The 17,383-nt window shown below is 44.8% G+C and overlaps 1 protein-coding gene across 1 annotated transcript in view; it reads left to right on the forward strand.

The window, feature by feature from the left end:
* The first annotated feature begins 402 nt into the window (after nt 1-402).
* HUNK (hormonally up-regulated Neu-associated kinase) overlaps nt 403-17,383 on the forward strand; it is a 66,949-nt gene continuing 49,968 nt past the window's right edge. The window contains exons 1-3 of the mRNA XM_045525170.1: nt 403-465; nt 1,878-2,170; nt 15,322-15,377. Coding sequence (XP_045381126.1) covers nt 403-465; nt 1,878-2,170; nt 15,322-15,377 — 412 coding nt within the window. The remainder of the gene's footprint in view (nt 466-1,877; nt 2,171-15,321; nt 15,378-17,383) is intronic.

Below are 17,383 nucleotides of genomic sequence, written 5' to 3' on the forward strand. Positions count from 1 at the left end.
GGAATGTAGGGAAGCTGAGTTTAGGGGAGTCTGTGCAGGAGGGAGGTGGTGCCTGAGTTAGCCTCTGAAGGACAGGGGCACTCGAGCGCAGGAAGGGGGTGGTGGGAGAATGTGGAGAGTGGCAGTGTTGGGGGAGCAGGGACACTGCCCAGGAGGGGGAACCTGCAGTCGGGGCTGGACGGTGGTGAGGCTGGTGGGGACGACGCCAGGGGCCCTGAAGAGCTTCTGCAAGCTTATTCATTTATTCTTTTTTTCCCCTAAATTTAAAGTCTGCCTTTGATTTGGACTCCCCCGCCCCTCCCCTTTTTAAGTATTTTTCTAGCTTTGTGGAGGTTTAATTGACACACAAATATCGCGTGTGCTCAGGGTGTCTGGTGTGGCATTGGGATGTGTGCACGTGACATGGTTACCACAGCCAAGCTCGGGAACACGGCCATCCCTCACAGGGTCATCGTTTCCCTGTGTGTGTGGTGGACGTTAAAAAGATCTACTCTTGTGACAGTTTTCAAGTGTACAATACATTATTATGAACTGTGGTCACTGCTGCACGATGCATCTCAGACTTTTATTTATTTATTTATTTATTTATTTATTTATTTATTATTATCATGAACCATGACCACAAAAGAATGTTTGAGCCTCTGGCTGAAATCATGTATTTACCTGTATTTATTTACTGATCTATTTGTCATTTATTTCTCTATGTACTTGGACCTCTGTATATTGCATATTGCATATAATGTATTTCAAGTGCATTGTGAAATAGGTAAAAAATATAATTAGGAAAAAAGGAAATAAATAGAAACCGAATGTCCACTGTCTTCGTCCTGCACCCAGTGGCTCCATAGCCATGCACGAGAGCATCCCTGGGATGCTCGTGTCTCACTTAGAGACAGAGCGACTGGGTGCTGGGGGGCAAGGTCCGAAATGAACCAGACGGGGGTTGGGGTGTGGGAGGGGAGCAGAGAAGAAGGAAGGGGGAGAAGGGATTGACATCGAGTCAATGGCTGGTTGCATAGAGAGGGGAGTGAAGATGTAAGAGAGACAGGGTGAAAACAGTGGTGTGTCTTAGGGCTTGGTGAGTGGAGAGGTGACTCCTCTCAGAGGAAGGGGAGCAGTTGGGGACAAGTCTTCCCGTCCCTTCCATCCCTTCATCTTTCACTCTGTTTTTCCCTCCCTCCCTGCCACCTACCTTTCATGACAAGTTGGTTGTGGGGGAGGCAACCCAGGAGGAGCTTCGGGTGGGTAGATGAGATGCGACCCTGCAGGTTGGGTCCTAACAGCGGGGCCGGAGCTCACCTGGGAGGTCATTCACCAAGGGGAAGAGGTGGATACTAGAGGCCAGAGACACTGGAGGCCCAAGCACCTGTGCAGGGTGGAGAATGGGTGGGGAAAGGCCAGGGGTGCTGCAGTGTTGGGCAGTGCACCCCCGTTCCTAGCCACACCCTGGAACTAGGATTGGGGGGCAGATTTAGCTGTTTCAGAAGCAGGGGTGTGTGGGGGGAACCGGATCTGAAAGGGACGATGGTGGGTCCTGAGAGAGACAGGGAGAGCCCTTTGCTGGAAGAGAAATTGGCTGTTTCATCCACCTTCTCCCGCAGAGAAATAAGTTTGACATTAACCCTTCGAGGAGCCTTCCAGACAACCACGCATGTTTGCTCAAGTCAATTCCAGTCTCTTTTTAAATAATTGAATCTTTTGATTTTTCCAGATATTATATTTTTCTTTTTTTCTCCCCCCTTGATGCTGTTTTAGAGAAGGTGTTTCTCCTGTTGCGGAGAAATAGCGATGTATTTTCCTAGGGTTCCTCTGAGTAGCCAGGGAACAGCCTGTGCCTGCAAGGTCTGATAACAGGCATGTTCTTGGTTTCTCCTTAGGTGGCCATAAAAGTCATCGATAAGAAGAGAGCCAAAAAGGACACCTATGTCACCAAAAACCTGCGGCGAGAGGGGCAGATCCAGCAGATGATCCGTCACCCCAACATCACACAGCTCCTTGACATCTTAGAGACGGAAAACAGCTACTACCTGGTCATGGAGCTGTGCCCGGGGGGCAACCTGATGCACAAGATATACGAGAAGAAGCGGCTGGAGGAGGCTGAAGCCCGCAGATACATCAGGCAGCTCATCTCTGCCGTAGAGCACCTGCACCGGGCTGGGGTGGTCCACAGGTAAGGGCCGCGGCGTGCCGGTGAGCGCTGACTCCACACTAAATGAGCGGCACCGTGCTTCAGCGCGCTCCAGGCAAGGCTGAATAGTTACAGCCTGTTTTACAATTCTACATTTTTATCCATATTTTATTATGGAACTGTTTTGTAAGTTGGATTAATGCCAGTGTGGGGTTTAAAAGAGTGGCATCTAAAGCCAGAGTGATGGGGCTTGTGTCCTGGTTCTGTCCTTCAATAGTGTTTGACCTTGAGCAAGTTACTTAACTTCTCTGAACCTTGGTCTCTTCATCTGTGAAATGGGAATAATAATGACACTTCTCTCTTGGTTGGTGTAGGGTCAATGAGTTAATGTATAGAAAGAGCCTGGAATAGCGTTTGGTACCTTGTAGGCACCATGTATGTGTTGGCTGCTGTTCTTTTTATTATTTGCAGACTCATGGGACCAGTTGCTCAGGTGCCTGAAAGGAGAAGCAGTGTTAAGATGGCATGAGATTATTTTCCACCTAGTGCCAGGGATGGTGCTTTCACTGTATTTGCTTTACATATAGTAGCTGCTCGGTAGCTGTTTTATTCAATTGAACTGAATCACCATTCGAATTGTGAACTTGCCCTTGAAATCAAGAGGGTATTCCCCATAAGCCAAACCAACCTCACAAATAATTTTGAAAATCAAGCTTGTTTTTATCAGCCTGTCCCCTCCTAGACAGGGGTTTCACAAAGAAAGTGAATGGAAACAGCGTTCTTAGCAAAGTTGCCCTTGGTTGTGGGTGCTTATTTTTAATACTGTATGAAAATAAAATAAATTTTAAAAAATGCAAGTGCCCTCTTTTCCTCCCAAGAGTGTTGGCTTTACCAATAAATGCATGGTTCTTCCTTCATAGAATTATAGTCAGTTTTTACTCCAGGTTGTTGAGAAAATTAAAAATAATTTTTAATTGGTTCTCATTTTAAAAAGCAAGATCAAGACATAAAATATGTGTGTGTATGTATGTATATAAACATATGTGCACACATTTGTTAAGACATTTTTGATTCACATGCAGTTCACATATTATACAATTTACCATTTAAAAGTGTATAACCCAGTGGTTTTTAGTATAATCACAGAGTTGTGCGACCATCACCACTATCTAATTTTAGAATATTTTTATTACCCCCTCAAAAGAAACCCTGTTCCCATTAGCAGTCACTCCCCAATCCCTCCTGCCCCCAGCCTCTGGCAACTCCTAATATACTTTCTGTCTCTATGGATTTGCCTATTCTGGACATTTCATAGAAACGGAATCATACAGAATATGGTCTTTGGTGATTGGCTTCTTTCACTTAGCATAATGTTTTTCAGATTTGCTCATGTTATATAGTACGTATCAGTACCTGCTTCCTTGTTATGGCCGAATAATATTCCCTTGTATGGCCACACCGCAACTTGTGGATCCATTTGCCAGGTGATGGACACTGGGTTGTCTCCACATTTTGGCTGTCATGAATGATGCTGCTGTGAGCGTTTGCATACAAGTGTCTGTGTGTGCAAGTTCTTTCTCTTGGAGGACTCTGCTCCAGGAGGTGGAATCGCTGGGTCATGTGCCAACCCTCTGTTTTAACCTTTGCAGGAAACACATATTTTTAAAAAATTCAACATTTAATGGTGAATCTAATTTTAATTTTAAATGATAATCTAATTTTACCTGGTTGAAAGCCATTCATTTTCTGATCAGTGAAGAAAGCAGCTCCAGGCCTTTACTTAATGGAACCCCGAGACTTTCAAGGCAGGGCGAGCGTCTCCTTGCTAATGGGCCTGGCACCGTGGGGGGCTCTGCCCTGTCGGTCCAAACCCAGGGACGCTGTGGGGAGGTCCCTTGCCCAGGCTCTCCCAGAGCCAGCCTGGGCCAGGCGCCACTCAGGCCTGTCATTTCCTCCTCACCGAGGTGAGAGAACCTCTTCATGTACATTTTCTTAGTCACACATGTTGTCATGAGATCACGCTTTGTTAGAACTCCCTGGGTTTAGATCAATCAGCAAGGAAGGGAACATTCAGAAATAAGTGAATAATGCTATTTTTGTCTCTTTCCAACAATACCCTGTGTAGCCTGAAGTGTCATAGCTCTGCCATTATGAGGAAAATGATGGTCGTAAGTGTGCCTGGCTCTTTGTTTGCTAAGATGACAAAGGCAGAAACCTCATGAATGAATCAGTCTGCATTTACCCAGTCCTCAGGTCACAGTGGAAGGTAGAACCAGGGGAACTGCGAGTGGTGGAGCTTTCTGTGGGACTCAGGGTGTTTTTCCAAGGGTTTTGTGCTGTCAAAAATGTGACGAGCACCGAGCTGCTCAGGATTTCGAAGACAGCAAAGGAAAATCAGGTGAAAGCTGTGTATTGCACGCTGGCCTCTCCTGCAGGAAATTCTCAGCAACCCTTTAAAAAACAATTTTAACAAAATCCAATCCCTCTCGGTGCAATTACTGTCAGGATGTCAAAGGAATGAATTTAATAATGTTTTGATCGCAAAGACAGTATACTTTTTCTTTCTCTGATCTCCGGACTTTCTACTTTTTCCTCTCTCTCCTTGGAAATATATTCATAATCCAATAATGGCGAGGGCTCAGATCTTTTAAAGTTAAAGAAGGTTGGAAATAATAGGCATCATTGAGGAGGATTTCTTCTTTTTTGTCTCTAAGAAATCATGTGGATGTGTGTTACCGCACACGGACATAGGTGATTAGGCGGTGGAGACATCGCATTAAGATGTTTAGAATATATTCATGGGTGGCTCTGACTGAATGTCTTGACTTTCAAAGACTCTAGACCACTAACTTGTGGCATTCATAATTTGGTTGACCACCGGTATGCTCTTTTCTGTAGCCCTTGCAGTGGTGGAGAATTTTCTCCTTATGCTGCAAAGGTAGAATAAATTTCATAAATTATTCTGAGGTTAGATTTTTTTCAAGTGAATACCAGAGTATAGTATTTCAGAGAGGCCCTGCAGTCCCTGGTGGGCAGATTTCTGAGGAAGTACATTGGATTGTCCAACAGGAGTCAAGATGAATTTTTGTGGCTACATCGATACAATGATTTAAAGGGCTTTTGGCTCGTGTGTTAGGGGATGCTTTAAAAATGCAGTTGGTTCCTGATCAGGCTGGTACCACGTCGTTCTGTCATAACTTAATGCTAGCAGGGCCCTCATTTCCTGTGGTATTAAAGCTAAATATTTAATTATCTACCCAGAACTATTTAGATATCATTTAAAAGAAGCAAATCTTTAAGCATCATGTAAATATCATAAGTAGAACTTTTAAGGGAAACTAAACCCTCCTAAAGCAGATTCCCTCAGCCAGCAGAGAACGTCATGAAATCGGACTTGTGTCTTTTGCTACAATAGGGCTGTTGTTAATTTTCGCAAAGGTAGGGTACGGTCTGACGTCTTCTTTACTCCATCTTAGAATTGCCTGAGATTCTCTAAGAGATGACGAGTTGTTTTTTCTCCCCTCAAATGTGCTCACCCAGCGGGATGCCAAAATCCGATGATTTGCTATTGTATACAGAGCGTCAACTCTTACCGTGAGTCAACGAGAACACCGATTCTGCTGAGAGGCTAATTTGAGATTCATGTTTCATTCAGACTAACAAAGTCCAATCAAACGGTACAGGCAAAACATAAGAGGGTACTACAATACCGCCATCCCCGAGCAGGAAGAGACAAGCCACGGGGCGCAGGACTGGGAGGAAGAGACACAGGATCAAAGAGCGTGGGAGCCGTGCTTGGATGTGTGTCAGCGCAGCGGCTCCGGGCCGTGACCTTATTCATTCATCAATACTGGAAAGGGCCCTCCGCACGTAAGAGGAGTGCAGTGCGGGAGAGGAGGCCCCTCTTTGTTCTCTGGGGCCTGACAAGAAGCAGGCACAACTGTGCTGGTGGGGGATTAGGAAGTTCTTTTAAGTTTCAGGTTTTCTTGGAGAGGGGAAGGCGGGGAAGGCTGACAAGAGAGGAATGATTTCTGCTCACCTCTGGGAGCTGTGTGGGATCCCAGGGCCTGCTGAGAGTGAGCACATACATAGCCAGAAGCACAGGTGATAGCGCAAGTTTTGTGTTTAATTGGGTTTAAAAAAATAGGCGCTGGGTATAGTGGCTCATGCGTATAGTTGAGGCAGCATGATCACTTGGGGCCAGGAGTTTGAGATTAGCCTGGGCAATATAGTGAGATCCTGTCTCTACAAAAAATAAAAGAATTAGCTGGACATGGTGGCACACACCTATAGTTCTAGGTACTTGGGAAGCTGAGGCAGGAGGATCACTTGAGCCCATGAATTGAAGGCTGTCGGGAGTTATGATCGGGCCACTGCACTCCAGCCTGGTGACAGAGTGAGACACTATCTTTAAAAAAAATGGGATTGGAAATGTGAGGTTTTGCAAAGCTCTAGCCCAACAACTTTGTAGATGGGGCTATACAGTGGTCAGCGGCATTGCCTCTAAAGCCAGACAGCCTGTGTCCACATGCTGGCTCCACCACTTAAAAGCAGCATTGGGGCCGGGTGCAGTGGCTCACGCCTGTAATCCTAGCACTCTGGGAGGCCGAGGCGGGAGGATCGCTCAAGGTCAGGAGTTTGAGACCAGCCTGAGCAAGAGCGAGACCCCGTCTCTACTAAAAAATAGAAAGAAATTATCTGGACAACTAAAAATATATAGAAAAAATTACCCAGGCATGGTGGCGCATGCCTGTAGTCCCAGCTACTTGGGAGGCTGAGGCAATAGGATCGCTTAAGCCCAGGAGTTTGAGGTTGCTGTGAGCTAGGCTGACGCCATGGCACTCACTCTAGCCGGGCAACAGAGTGAGACTCTGTCTCAAAAAAAAAAAAAGGCAGCATTGGGCAAATGACTCAGGCTTTTGTGCCTCTCTTTGCACATGTACACAATAGGGATAATGGATTATGCACTTCACATGGTTGTTGTGAGGATTAGATAAGTCAATCCATGTAAAGTGCTCGAAGCCAAGACACTGCCTCAGGACCAAGTATGTGTTCTCTGTAATTATTGCTCATTGAATACACTCCGCAGCCGTTCTCTGCTTGCGCTTTCCTTGCTCTCTTTGCCTGACTGAATCCTACTCATCCTTCAGGTCCCAGCTCCAAGCTCACCTTATCCAGGAAGCCCTCCGGGTTGGGCCCCCTGGTCATAGGCTCCCATGGCACCCTCTGCTTTGCTTCCCAAAGACTTATCCCACAATTACTTACTTGTTTGCTATCTGTCTTCAGTACGGGCCATAGCTTAGCCCTGTGCCCAGCCCAGGGGACACACAGCAAGGCTTTGTTGAATGAATGAAGCAACATGGAATGAATACTGCCAGTGTCAGAGTTTGCGCTGGGATGGAAGCTTTTCTGGTAGCCAGTCACGAGTTCTTTCTGGACTATTCCAAATTTTCCCTGGGATTTCAGGGGAGTTTCTTCACTGACTTAGTGCCAATTTGTTTATTTTTCAGGTCACAATTTGTAGAGTGGCATCTTTCTAGTGAGTAGCTCTTTTCATTTTTCTAAACAGAATTCACTTCCAGAACATTACAGGGACTCAATAAAGGTTTCATTTTGAATAAATAAATCAGGTATCTGCTTAACAAATTATTCTCGTGTTTTATCAAAATGTCTATATTGCAAATAAATCAAAGATTTGCAAATCATTTGATTTTAATACAGTGCTTCTGAGAATAAGACCTAACCAAAAAACTTTTGTTTCCTGCAAAAGCCTGTTGCCTCGGGAGTTGTGTGCTTGGGGAGTTTTGGATCCTTTAATCTTAGCTTATTATTAAAATCCATCTTGTGGCCATCCCCACAGGCAAAACTTTCTCCCCCAGACTAAATCCTGTCTGAGTTTGGTCCAGCCCTGCCTGGGCTGCTTCTCTCTTGACCTTTCACATGGGGGGCCGTGCCCCCAATACTGTTTGCTTATGGCCAAATTGATCACCCCTTTTCAGTCTTCTCTGTGGTCTTTCCTCTTGACCTTGACTTAGCATCTTTACCTTTATTAGCCTCGGCTCCAGCCTCTCACCTCATAACCGCTCCCTTTACGTCTCATCGGAGGGGCCCACACAGGACTTGGGTGTGCCTTCTCTCATTTCCTTGTGCCCACTGCCTGCTGGGTAGCCCCTCTTATGCTGGCCAGCTTCCTAGGAGGAATCAGAGCTCAGGGAGTGGGGATGACTTGCCCAGGGTCAGTTGGAACGAGCCGGGCGCCAAGGCCTGTCTTTATTCACTTCCCCAGGCCTCCACATGTTCGCTGAGCCCCTCCCTGTCTCACACGCTCCTTCTCTCCCCTCCCTGAATCCTGGCGGCCTCAGTTTTATGCCATTCAGTTCTCACTTTCATCTTTGGTCTCAGCCCTGAGTGGCTGCCCCTCGGCCTAGCCCGCCTGCGCTGGGCATGGCCTGCTGAGGCCCCGGGAGATGTGTGATGCACACACGTGACCACACACACACACGCACACATGACCACACACACAGTGTGTACACACTGACACGTGAGTGCTCACACTTACATGTGTGTATGCAACACATGCACATATTTACACACGTGTACACTCGTACACATGGATGTGTACATGCACATGCACATCCATGCTCTCCCCACATGCATGCACACACATGAATGTGTGCTTGCACTTGCAGCATGCACACAAAAACACATGTGCTCTCACACACACTCCCGCCCCCACCTCCGCAGCACTGCTCCTGTCTGCTTCTTTGCTTCACAGGGTCAGAGCCGCTGCTTTTTTTTGGGTGGGGGGTAGCCAGGATCCGTATGTTTGTTAAGGCCACAGGGCCCTCCCTGACAGTCCTCCCTTGCACCGTCGGTCTGGGAGGATGGTGACTGAGTTCACTGTGGCCAGTCTTGGATCCTTTGAGATGACCATCTTTAAAGAAATGCAGGGAGAGTTTAGAGGGGTGGGTGGAGGGTGGGTGGTAGCCTGTGGTGAACCTTTAATTGTTAGTAATATCTGTTAGTGCTCATTCTTTTGAAAGAACCTAGATTAGGTGATTAGGTGATACCTGGAGGGCGTTGTTGGGGCTCAGAAAACAGTACCCCAGAATGAAGGCCTCAGAAGCAAAAGTTTTTCTCTGACCTTCCCCTGTCCTCCTGTCTCTCAGTCCCATTCTGTCCCGGGGCTAGCTTAGCCTCACAAACTGGAATCCCTCTTCCCCAAGGTGGGTCTTAGAAACCAGAACCCCTTTTCTCGAAAGCCAGCCCTTACAGCTAACAATATTCTGTGTAAAAACTGGCCACTAAGGAATGAGCTGACCTACCTTGACCACAGGTCATAAGACCCCCGTTCGAGAGAGGGTCCTGCCCCACACCCGGAAGGAAGGATGCTGCTCAGAGAGGCCAAGAAGGATCTAGACAGGCCTTGCTGGGTGTCCCCACTCCATCTGTTAGCATTAGATCAGACCCTTCTTGTCCAATCGTGTTTCTACATGGCTGTCCATGCTTTGTTGAACCTAAGCGTAAAAATGGACAATGTCCCCTGTATCTTTGTGCCTTCCCTCTGAAGGCTCCCTGTATACAAGGTAAATGCATGTGGGCCTGTTCTCCATCTGCCTCCCGTCAGTGGGTTTTCAGCCAACCTTAAGGGGGCCGAGGGCCTTGGCCTCTGCAGGGGGGAGGGGTCTTTTTCTCTTAGGTCCTCTCTAGGTCTCTGGACAAACACCCCACACAGGACTCAGCGGCAGGCCTGGGGGTGCCGCAGTGATGAGTGCTGTGGGGCATTTCTCTCTGGAACTGCCAGTTAGCAAAGGAGGTCCAGAAGCCTCCTGTGCCTGCGCCCACCGCCCCTCCGGCAGCCTCTTCTCCACCGGGCTCGCTCCCCTGCTCTCCCAAAGGGCCGCTCCAGGCTTCTCTCGTTTGGTGCATTGGTTTGTTCCTTTGGTTCCCAAGACATTCCGTCCCCTCACTCAGCACTGTCCTGGTCAACCCACCTTCCAGCGCCTTGTACAGGTCATGCCCCATCCCCATTGTTGGTTCCTCTGAATCCTCCTTGAAGCCCCTTTGGCCAAGAAAAAGCTATTTCCCGTCCATCCAGGGGCCATTCCCCTCTCCATCCATTTTGTTCTCAGTTATAAATGAACACTGAACTTCACATTTACCTGCCACAGAGAGGAATTCTTCATACTGCAAGACTGAAGGGAGACCCTCCTACTCCCTCTCCCCTCCATGAAAGTGGTCATGGTTACTCAAGTCAGGGACCACTGATGTGAGGTTGAGTGTCCACTTCCCCTCTCCCCTGTCGCCATGTGTGGACCAGGCTCCCGTTGGTACCTTCCTTTCCGTAGGGCAAATTGCACACTTAGCAGAGCCAAGTGTTTTGCTCCTGGATGGAGCTAGAGTAAGCACCATGCTTTTCCCATGGACCACAGATGGTTTTCTGATGGAGCCAGTTTTCTGAATAATAGAGACCTGCCAGTATTTTTTTTTTTTTAAAGGCACACTGTAGAGCCGGGTGTGGTGGCACATGCCTGTAGTTCCAGCTACTCTGGGGCTGAGGCGTGAACATTGCTTGAGCCCAGGAGTTCAAGGCTGCAGTGGGCTAGCATTGCACCGCTGCACTGCAGCCTGGGCAACACAGCGAGACCCTGTCTCTATTTTGTAAAAAAATAAATAAAGGTATACTGTAATATCCAGACACTAAAACCTTATGAATAAGTTCACCCTTTTCTTAATTCAAGAAGGTGTCTTCTCAATTTTGTGTTCTCTTGGGGTCCTTTGTGGCCTCTTTGGTCGTTGTTGAGTAGCTGGGCAGAGGGTCTGGGTGGCCCTCTGTGCTGAATGGAGTCAGGAAATTAACTTTAGGTGGCCAAGGGTGCTCTACAGTGAACCGCCAGAGTGAGGCACTTGGGTGTAGCCACACCATTCTTAGTACTGATTGCTTAGGAAAGGGAAACATATCCAAAAGCCGCTTTAAAAAAATTCATACTTTATTTTTTTTTTAGAGCAGTTTTAGGTTTACAGGAAAATTGCACAGAAACTACAGAGCATTCCCACATTGTTCTCCCCATTATGAATACCGTGTGTTAGTGTGGCACATTTGCTGCAATTGATGAACCTCTATGGATACGTTATTATTATAATAACTAAGGTCTGCAGTTTACATTAGGGGTCACTCTTTGTGTTGTACGGTTCTATGGATTTTGACAAATGCACGATGTCATGTATCCACCACTACAGTTTCATGAATTCTTTCACCATCCTAAAAACCCTCTGTGCTCCACCTGTTCATACTTCCTTTCTTCCCTTCCCAACACCAACCTCTGGCAACTATTAATACTAATCTTTTTCCTGTCTCCACAGTTTTGCCTTTTCCAGAAATGTCATATAGGTGGAGTCACATAGTATGAGGCCTTTTCAGGCCAGCTTCTTTCACTTAAAAACATGCATTTGAAGTTCCTCTGTGTCTTTTCAGGACTTGATAGCTCAGTTCTTCTCATCAGTGAATAGTCCAGTGTCGGATGTGCCACAGTTTGTGTATCCGTTCACGTAGTGAAGGGCACCTTGGGTCCTTCCAATTCTGGAAAATTATAAATAAAGCTGCTATAAACATTCATGTTCATAAGTTTTCCACTCATTTGGGTAAATCCCTAGGTAAAGGCTATTTTTAGAAATGGGATTTTAGAGCCTTTTTCCTAAGGAGTCAGAAGGAAAGTGTCTCCCCTGCTTCTAGGTAAGCTTTGAAAGCCAAGGCAGGAGGTGGAAATAAATAAAGCCAAAAGAGGTGGAATGTTCCTTTCATTTAGGTAGGTTGAGTACACTGAACTTCAGGACAGAGACTAAGGTATTAATCGCTCACCTTGTCGTTAACTAGTCATGGCAGCTTCAGGAGGTCGGGTTGGTTAGCACTGAGATCTTTTAGAAGCCTGGACAGAAGGATAATGCAGTGTATGGGTAAATAATCCCAGTTAACCAGGTTTGTAACCAGGTTTGAACTGAGCATTTATCTTAGGGGCCGGGGGTTGGTTACTATGGGATGCAGTAACTTTGAACTGATTTTATTTTTCTCATTTTGCCTAATACTTATATTTTTAAACTTCCTCCCCTGGTTTTATGACATCTCCCTGATTTTAAAAGTGTGTATTTTTTTTCTTTTGCATTTTCTCTTAATTGTAAGTCTTCCATTTATATCATTCTTCCAATCATTGTGGTTGTTCTGTAGGCGTTCATGGCCCCAGAAATACCCAGCATAGTTTTATTATTCTTGGCAATTGCTTTCTTTTACTTTGCCTCTTTAAGCTGTTTCTCTCCACAGTATTTGTTCTGAACCAAATTTCTCCCTTAGTGTGGCTCCCATTCTTCCCAGGCAAAGAGGCTTAATTTCGTTTGAAACAAACTGTGGCCTTTTAGATTTAAATAATCCTGCCGCTTTGTAATCAGTGTTCATGGAATCACAGTCGGGGGCTATTGCTGGCATGCTATTTTGTGTGTGCATGTGTGTGTTTTGGAATCACCATGTATGCTTGGGTAGAAGTCCGCCTTATACTGTGTCTTAATTATCTTCAGAAAAGAGGAAGTGCCTCTCAAATCTCTCATATTGTGGGCATACGATTTCAATTTCAGTATTTTATTTTCAACAACAAAGTACTAGCTGAAGAAGACACATTAACCTTGTTTAGAGTCACCGATGACTTTGGGTGCTCTAGAAATCACCAGAGGAATTTGATAGAAAGGGAGGCAAAAACATTTTACGTGGCTTTAATAATAACTTCTAGAGATATGGCCTCAATTACAATAGTTTGAGAGACTACTCTAAAAATTATTCTCTGAATGGTTAATTTATAGGAATTTTAAATGGGTTTGGGATAAGATTTCCAGCAAGTGCATCACATACAGATTCAAAAAATGCTCTGTCTCAAACATCCAGTCACCTGAAAGGCCATGTTACAGTGCAAACATTGCACTCAAAGGGCCATCCTGGCTCTGCCTATGACAAGTTTGAATTAAATTATTTCATGAAATGCGAGGGTATGGAAAAACTGTTTCTAAAATAATTTATGTTAACATTTTAGTATATGATCTTAAATGTGATGGTACACCCTCACAGATAAATAGCTTATAAATAGTCATTTAGTAATTCCATTTCATTCCTAATTGTATATTTGTGTTTTCCAAAAATCTTTGTCTGAGGGCTAAGGTCTTCCTATTGGGAAAATGAGGGGTGCCACCTTAAATTTGGGTCACCCTGTATTTGGACATATAGGATACTTTTAAAAGGCAGACATGGTTTTGAAGTATTCTGTGTATTGTTTCATTTGGGTTGAAGTGAAAGTATACAGTTCTGCCCATTCGTGGGTGCACTGGATTGGGGAACATCTGTTTATATTCCCAGTTTTAACACAGATCTTCCCTCTCAGCGAAGTGTCCAGCCCTAAGGCTACCAGCAACCTTCCAATTTTGAATCTGTTGGACCCTTTTTAGAGCTCACTTTTTTTCTGCATTTGACTCCTTAATTCTTCCATCTTGAAATCCTGCCCTCAGTTGTTCCTGTGACAATAGCCTCGCTGTCGTCCCTCCTGCCTCCCCAGTCTGCTGAGAATGTCCCTGTTCCCCACCAGCCTGTTGTCTCCCCGCTAATTCTTTACCCTCCCCTTGGGCAATGTCGTGTCCTTTCAAGGCTTCCATTTCCACCTGCGCTGAGGGTGAACATTGATATCTTGCCTGCACGCTTGGCCCACACAGTGCTGTTATGATTGTTTTAAATATGAACTTGTTGCCAACATTTAAAAATTGAGATCCAAATCCGGATTTCTAGCTTCTCTTGGAAAACGAGGTGAGCTGGCAGTACTGGGACCGAGCTGTGAGCAACTGTCCCTGTTAAGTGAGGCACCGTTGTCTTGTTTGCCACAGAGCGTCCTAGCTGCTGCTCCCTTTTGTTTCTGACATTGACGTGGTGTATCAGTTGCCATTTTTGTTTTATCGTGATTACACTATTCAATTCCTTACAAAAGAGATGAGAGGAAAAAAAATTTCTTTTGCCCATCTCTCTATTGAAAAGTGGGAAAATAGAAGCTGGAGCAGTAGTGGTATGTTTCAAAACAATGGAAGAAAATATTTTTTTCTAATGGAAGAGAAGAATATGCTTACATAATTAATGTTCAAGATGTGCCTGAGTTGGCAGGCTACAATTTGAGATGCCAGAGCTTATCATTGTCGACCTTGATGGTTTTGATGACCAATATACCCTTTTGCCCATATAAATACTTTTATTTCTGAAATCCAGAATGATCTCTTTACTAATCTAGATTCATTGGTATTTACTGGGTACGTGGAATGTGCAAAGGTACTGGGGTACCGTGGTAAGCAAGGCAGACATGTTCTCTGTCCCTGAGGAGCTTGCAGTCGGCTGGCACAGATGCTACAGGCACTTCACACTCAACAGGCCGAGGGTGCATTTCTCCCTCCCACCTCCTCCTGTCCCTTGACTGTCCGTGAATTGCATTACCTGTTAACTGATTAACATTCTTCATTCTATCTGGAACTTAATTCCTTTTGGTTCTGTAAAGTTAATGTATTCTTAGGCATAACACCAGGAATTAGGGTACTGATATCTTTGGAGTCCATTACTCTGCCCAAGATAATATCTGCTTGCTAAATAGATTAACTTATTATCACCTGCCAATTAATTTGTCATGAGACTTGGGCTCCAAACATAGTGGTCCTAGGACTGATCAATTAAGTCGGCTTTCAACCTTTTTTTGTTAATTGCTTCCCAAATCTGTTCCTTACTGTGACTAATGTTGCTTATGGTGCTGCAAACCCATGGCTGCATTTGTATTTCTTGGGCTGCTCAGGCAGCACCTGTCTTGAATGATACATTCCACTCTCTCTGAACCCTCGTTCTGTTTGACTTCCAGGTTCCGGTTTAGGTCTTATTTCCTTCAGAAACTTTTTATGATTCCTTCTGCCCTCTTTGCTCTCTGTCTTCTCTGAAATCCTTCTGCTTTTATAGGCTACAGCAATTAATTATTTCATGTCTTATAAATATTTACTTAATTGATTGAGTTTCGGCAGAAACCTTTATGGATTGGTTGAAAGTGCCTCTAAAACAATTCATTTCCCTTAAGAAGCAAAATGTCATCCTGCTATTTCGAATGCTCATCTGAAATGTTGTGTGGTTTTGTTTATTTCAGAGACTTGAAGATAGAAAATTTGCTACTAGATGAAGACAATAATATCAAGCTGATTGGTATGAATTTTTTTTTAAACAAGATTATATTTTAAATGTTGTGTTGTCAATTCTCAACTCTGAACATTACCTATGGTCTATATCTAATCCCCAGACAATGTTCTAGAGCACCTTCTTTTACCTCTGATATGTAACAATGGTTTTGAAAGTGAAAATTAATTTTAATAATTTAAACATAATTAGGAAGATAAAATACTGTAATGTGACCATGAATTGAATTTCACAGGCCCAGATAAATATTTGTTGGTCATGTGTTTCTTTGGATTATTCCAGCTATAGCTTCTCCATAAATTCAGATGGAGCTGAGCTTTTATAGAGGTCATTTTTATTTGGATTAACTGGAAAACATCTTTAGAATAGGGGAAAATAGTTTGGCTGCAAACTATAGCTTCACCATGTCTTATTCCATTTTCAATGAATGTAGGGAAGCCCAAAGTAAGGGGAATGCAACTCACCTTCTGTTTTCAATACAGTCTGTATCGGAGCCCTGTGGTACAAGGCCAGTGGTGACCTTGCAGAGGGATAATTAGAATTCTGTACCAATCAGAGGGAAGCTCCACCATAGAGTGAGTCATAGTTGATTTGTAATTCAAGGCCCACATGCTCATTCTCTAGAAGAATTCAGGGTTTTTGTTTTTGTTTTTTGCCTAGATGGCTGCTCCTGGCAGAATCTCAGGACATCATTTTTATACCCAGATATTAGACAGCACCATCTTTTATTCCTCTCTTTTCTTTCTTTTCGCACCTCAAATGTAAGTAATTTCTTCTACTTTAATGGCTTGAAAAGACTTTATATTAAGGGAAAAGAGAAGGATCAAAAGAACTTTGCGAATTTAACTTTTATACCTAAGAAGGAACTTTTGCTTGGCAAATACTGAAAATCATCTCAAGACTCTCCAAAATATATCCTTCCAGTGACTTATTAGATACCTTGGAATTGCAGCTCCCAACCTAGTAACAGGAAGAGGTTGCACAGACCCCTTGGCTGGGTGATTAAACGCCACTCATGGGTGTTGATAGATACACCTGTTAGTAGAAGATTGACCATGAAGAGGAAACCAATTTTTCCCCCAAAGCATTTAAAAGATATATTTTTAGAAGATTCTTGGGTAATCCAAAGAATCTTCTTTTTTTGTTAAATTGTTTTACTATTGCATTTTAGTTGTCCTGAGGGCCAAATACGGAAGCCAGGAACAAGGCCTGTGTGAAACGCTTGCAGGGTGTCTCTCTGGTCCTCGTTTCTGGGATCTGGAGTGTTAACCAAAGGAGCCTCCTTGGTGGGGCATGAGGAATGGAGGAAAAGGACCTGTGCCCGGTCTTTGGAAGATGTGGAAGTGACAGTGACAGAGTTGTCCTAACAGCAGCAGAGACCGTAAGAGGCCAGGCTTTGTAAAGACTGAATTTGCATGCCAGTAAAAGTTAGAATAATTCACTTCCCCAGGCATGGTGCAGACTGAGGCTGGTGAGTCGAGCTAAGTGCAGTGCACCTGCCCGTCAGGCACTGCCCGTCCTGTTTCTTTCCTTCACTTTTGCTCCCCTCTCTGCTCTGCTTTCTCCACTTTGTCCTCACGTGACAGCCCTGGGTGACCATTTATAGACCCGTCCTGGGGAATAAGCAGTGCTGACAAACACAGACGCTTTCCTCAGTTAGACGTTTGCTCGGTAGATTCTGGAAGAACCAATCACGGTGAATAGCAGGTGCGTTGATAAGTAGCTCACAGAGTGGCTGAATAATAAAACCTCTTAGAGGAGACCTATGCAAGTCAGCGAGGAAATTACATACCTAAATTACAGCCCACAGTTCTCCTCTCAGGGAGTGTGATGCTTGCTCTTTGGATGCCGGGAACCATTTTACTTCCAATCTCTCAGAGTGATCACCTCGCAGCCGGCCACCTCTGGGTGGGCATTTACACAGGTGTTTCAGGTCATGGGGCAAAACAGGCCCAGTCCAAACCAGGAATCCCCGAAACTTCTAGACAGGAGGCTCTGATAACTGGATTTCCCTT

The sequence above is a fragment of the Lemur catta genome, chromosome 1, assembly GCF_020740605.2.
Source record: "Lemur catta isolate mLemCat1 chromosome 1, mLemCat1.pri, whole genome shotgun sequence".
NCBI classification, from domain to species: Eukaryota; Metazoa; Chordata; class Mammalia; order Primates; family Lemuridae; genus Lemur; species Lemur catta.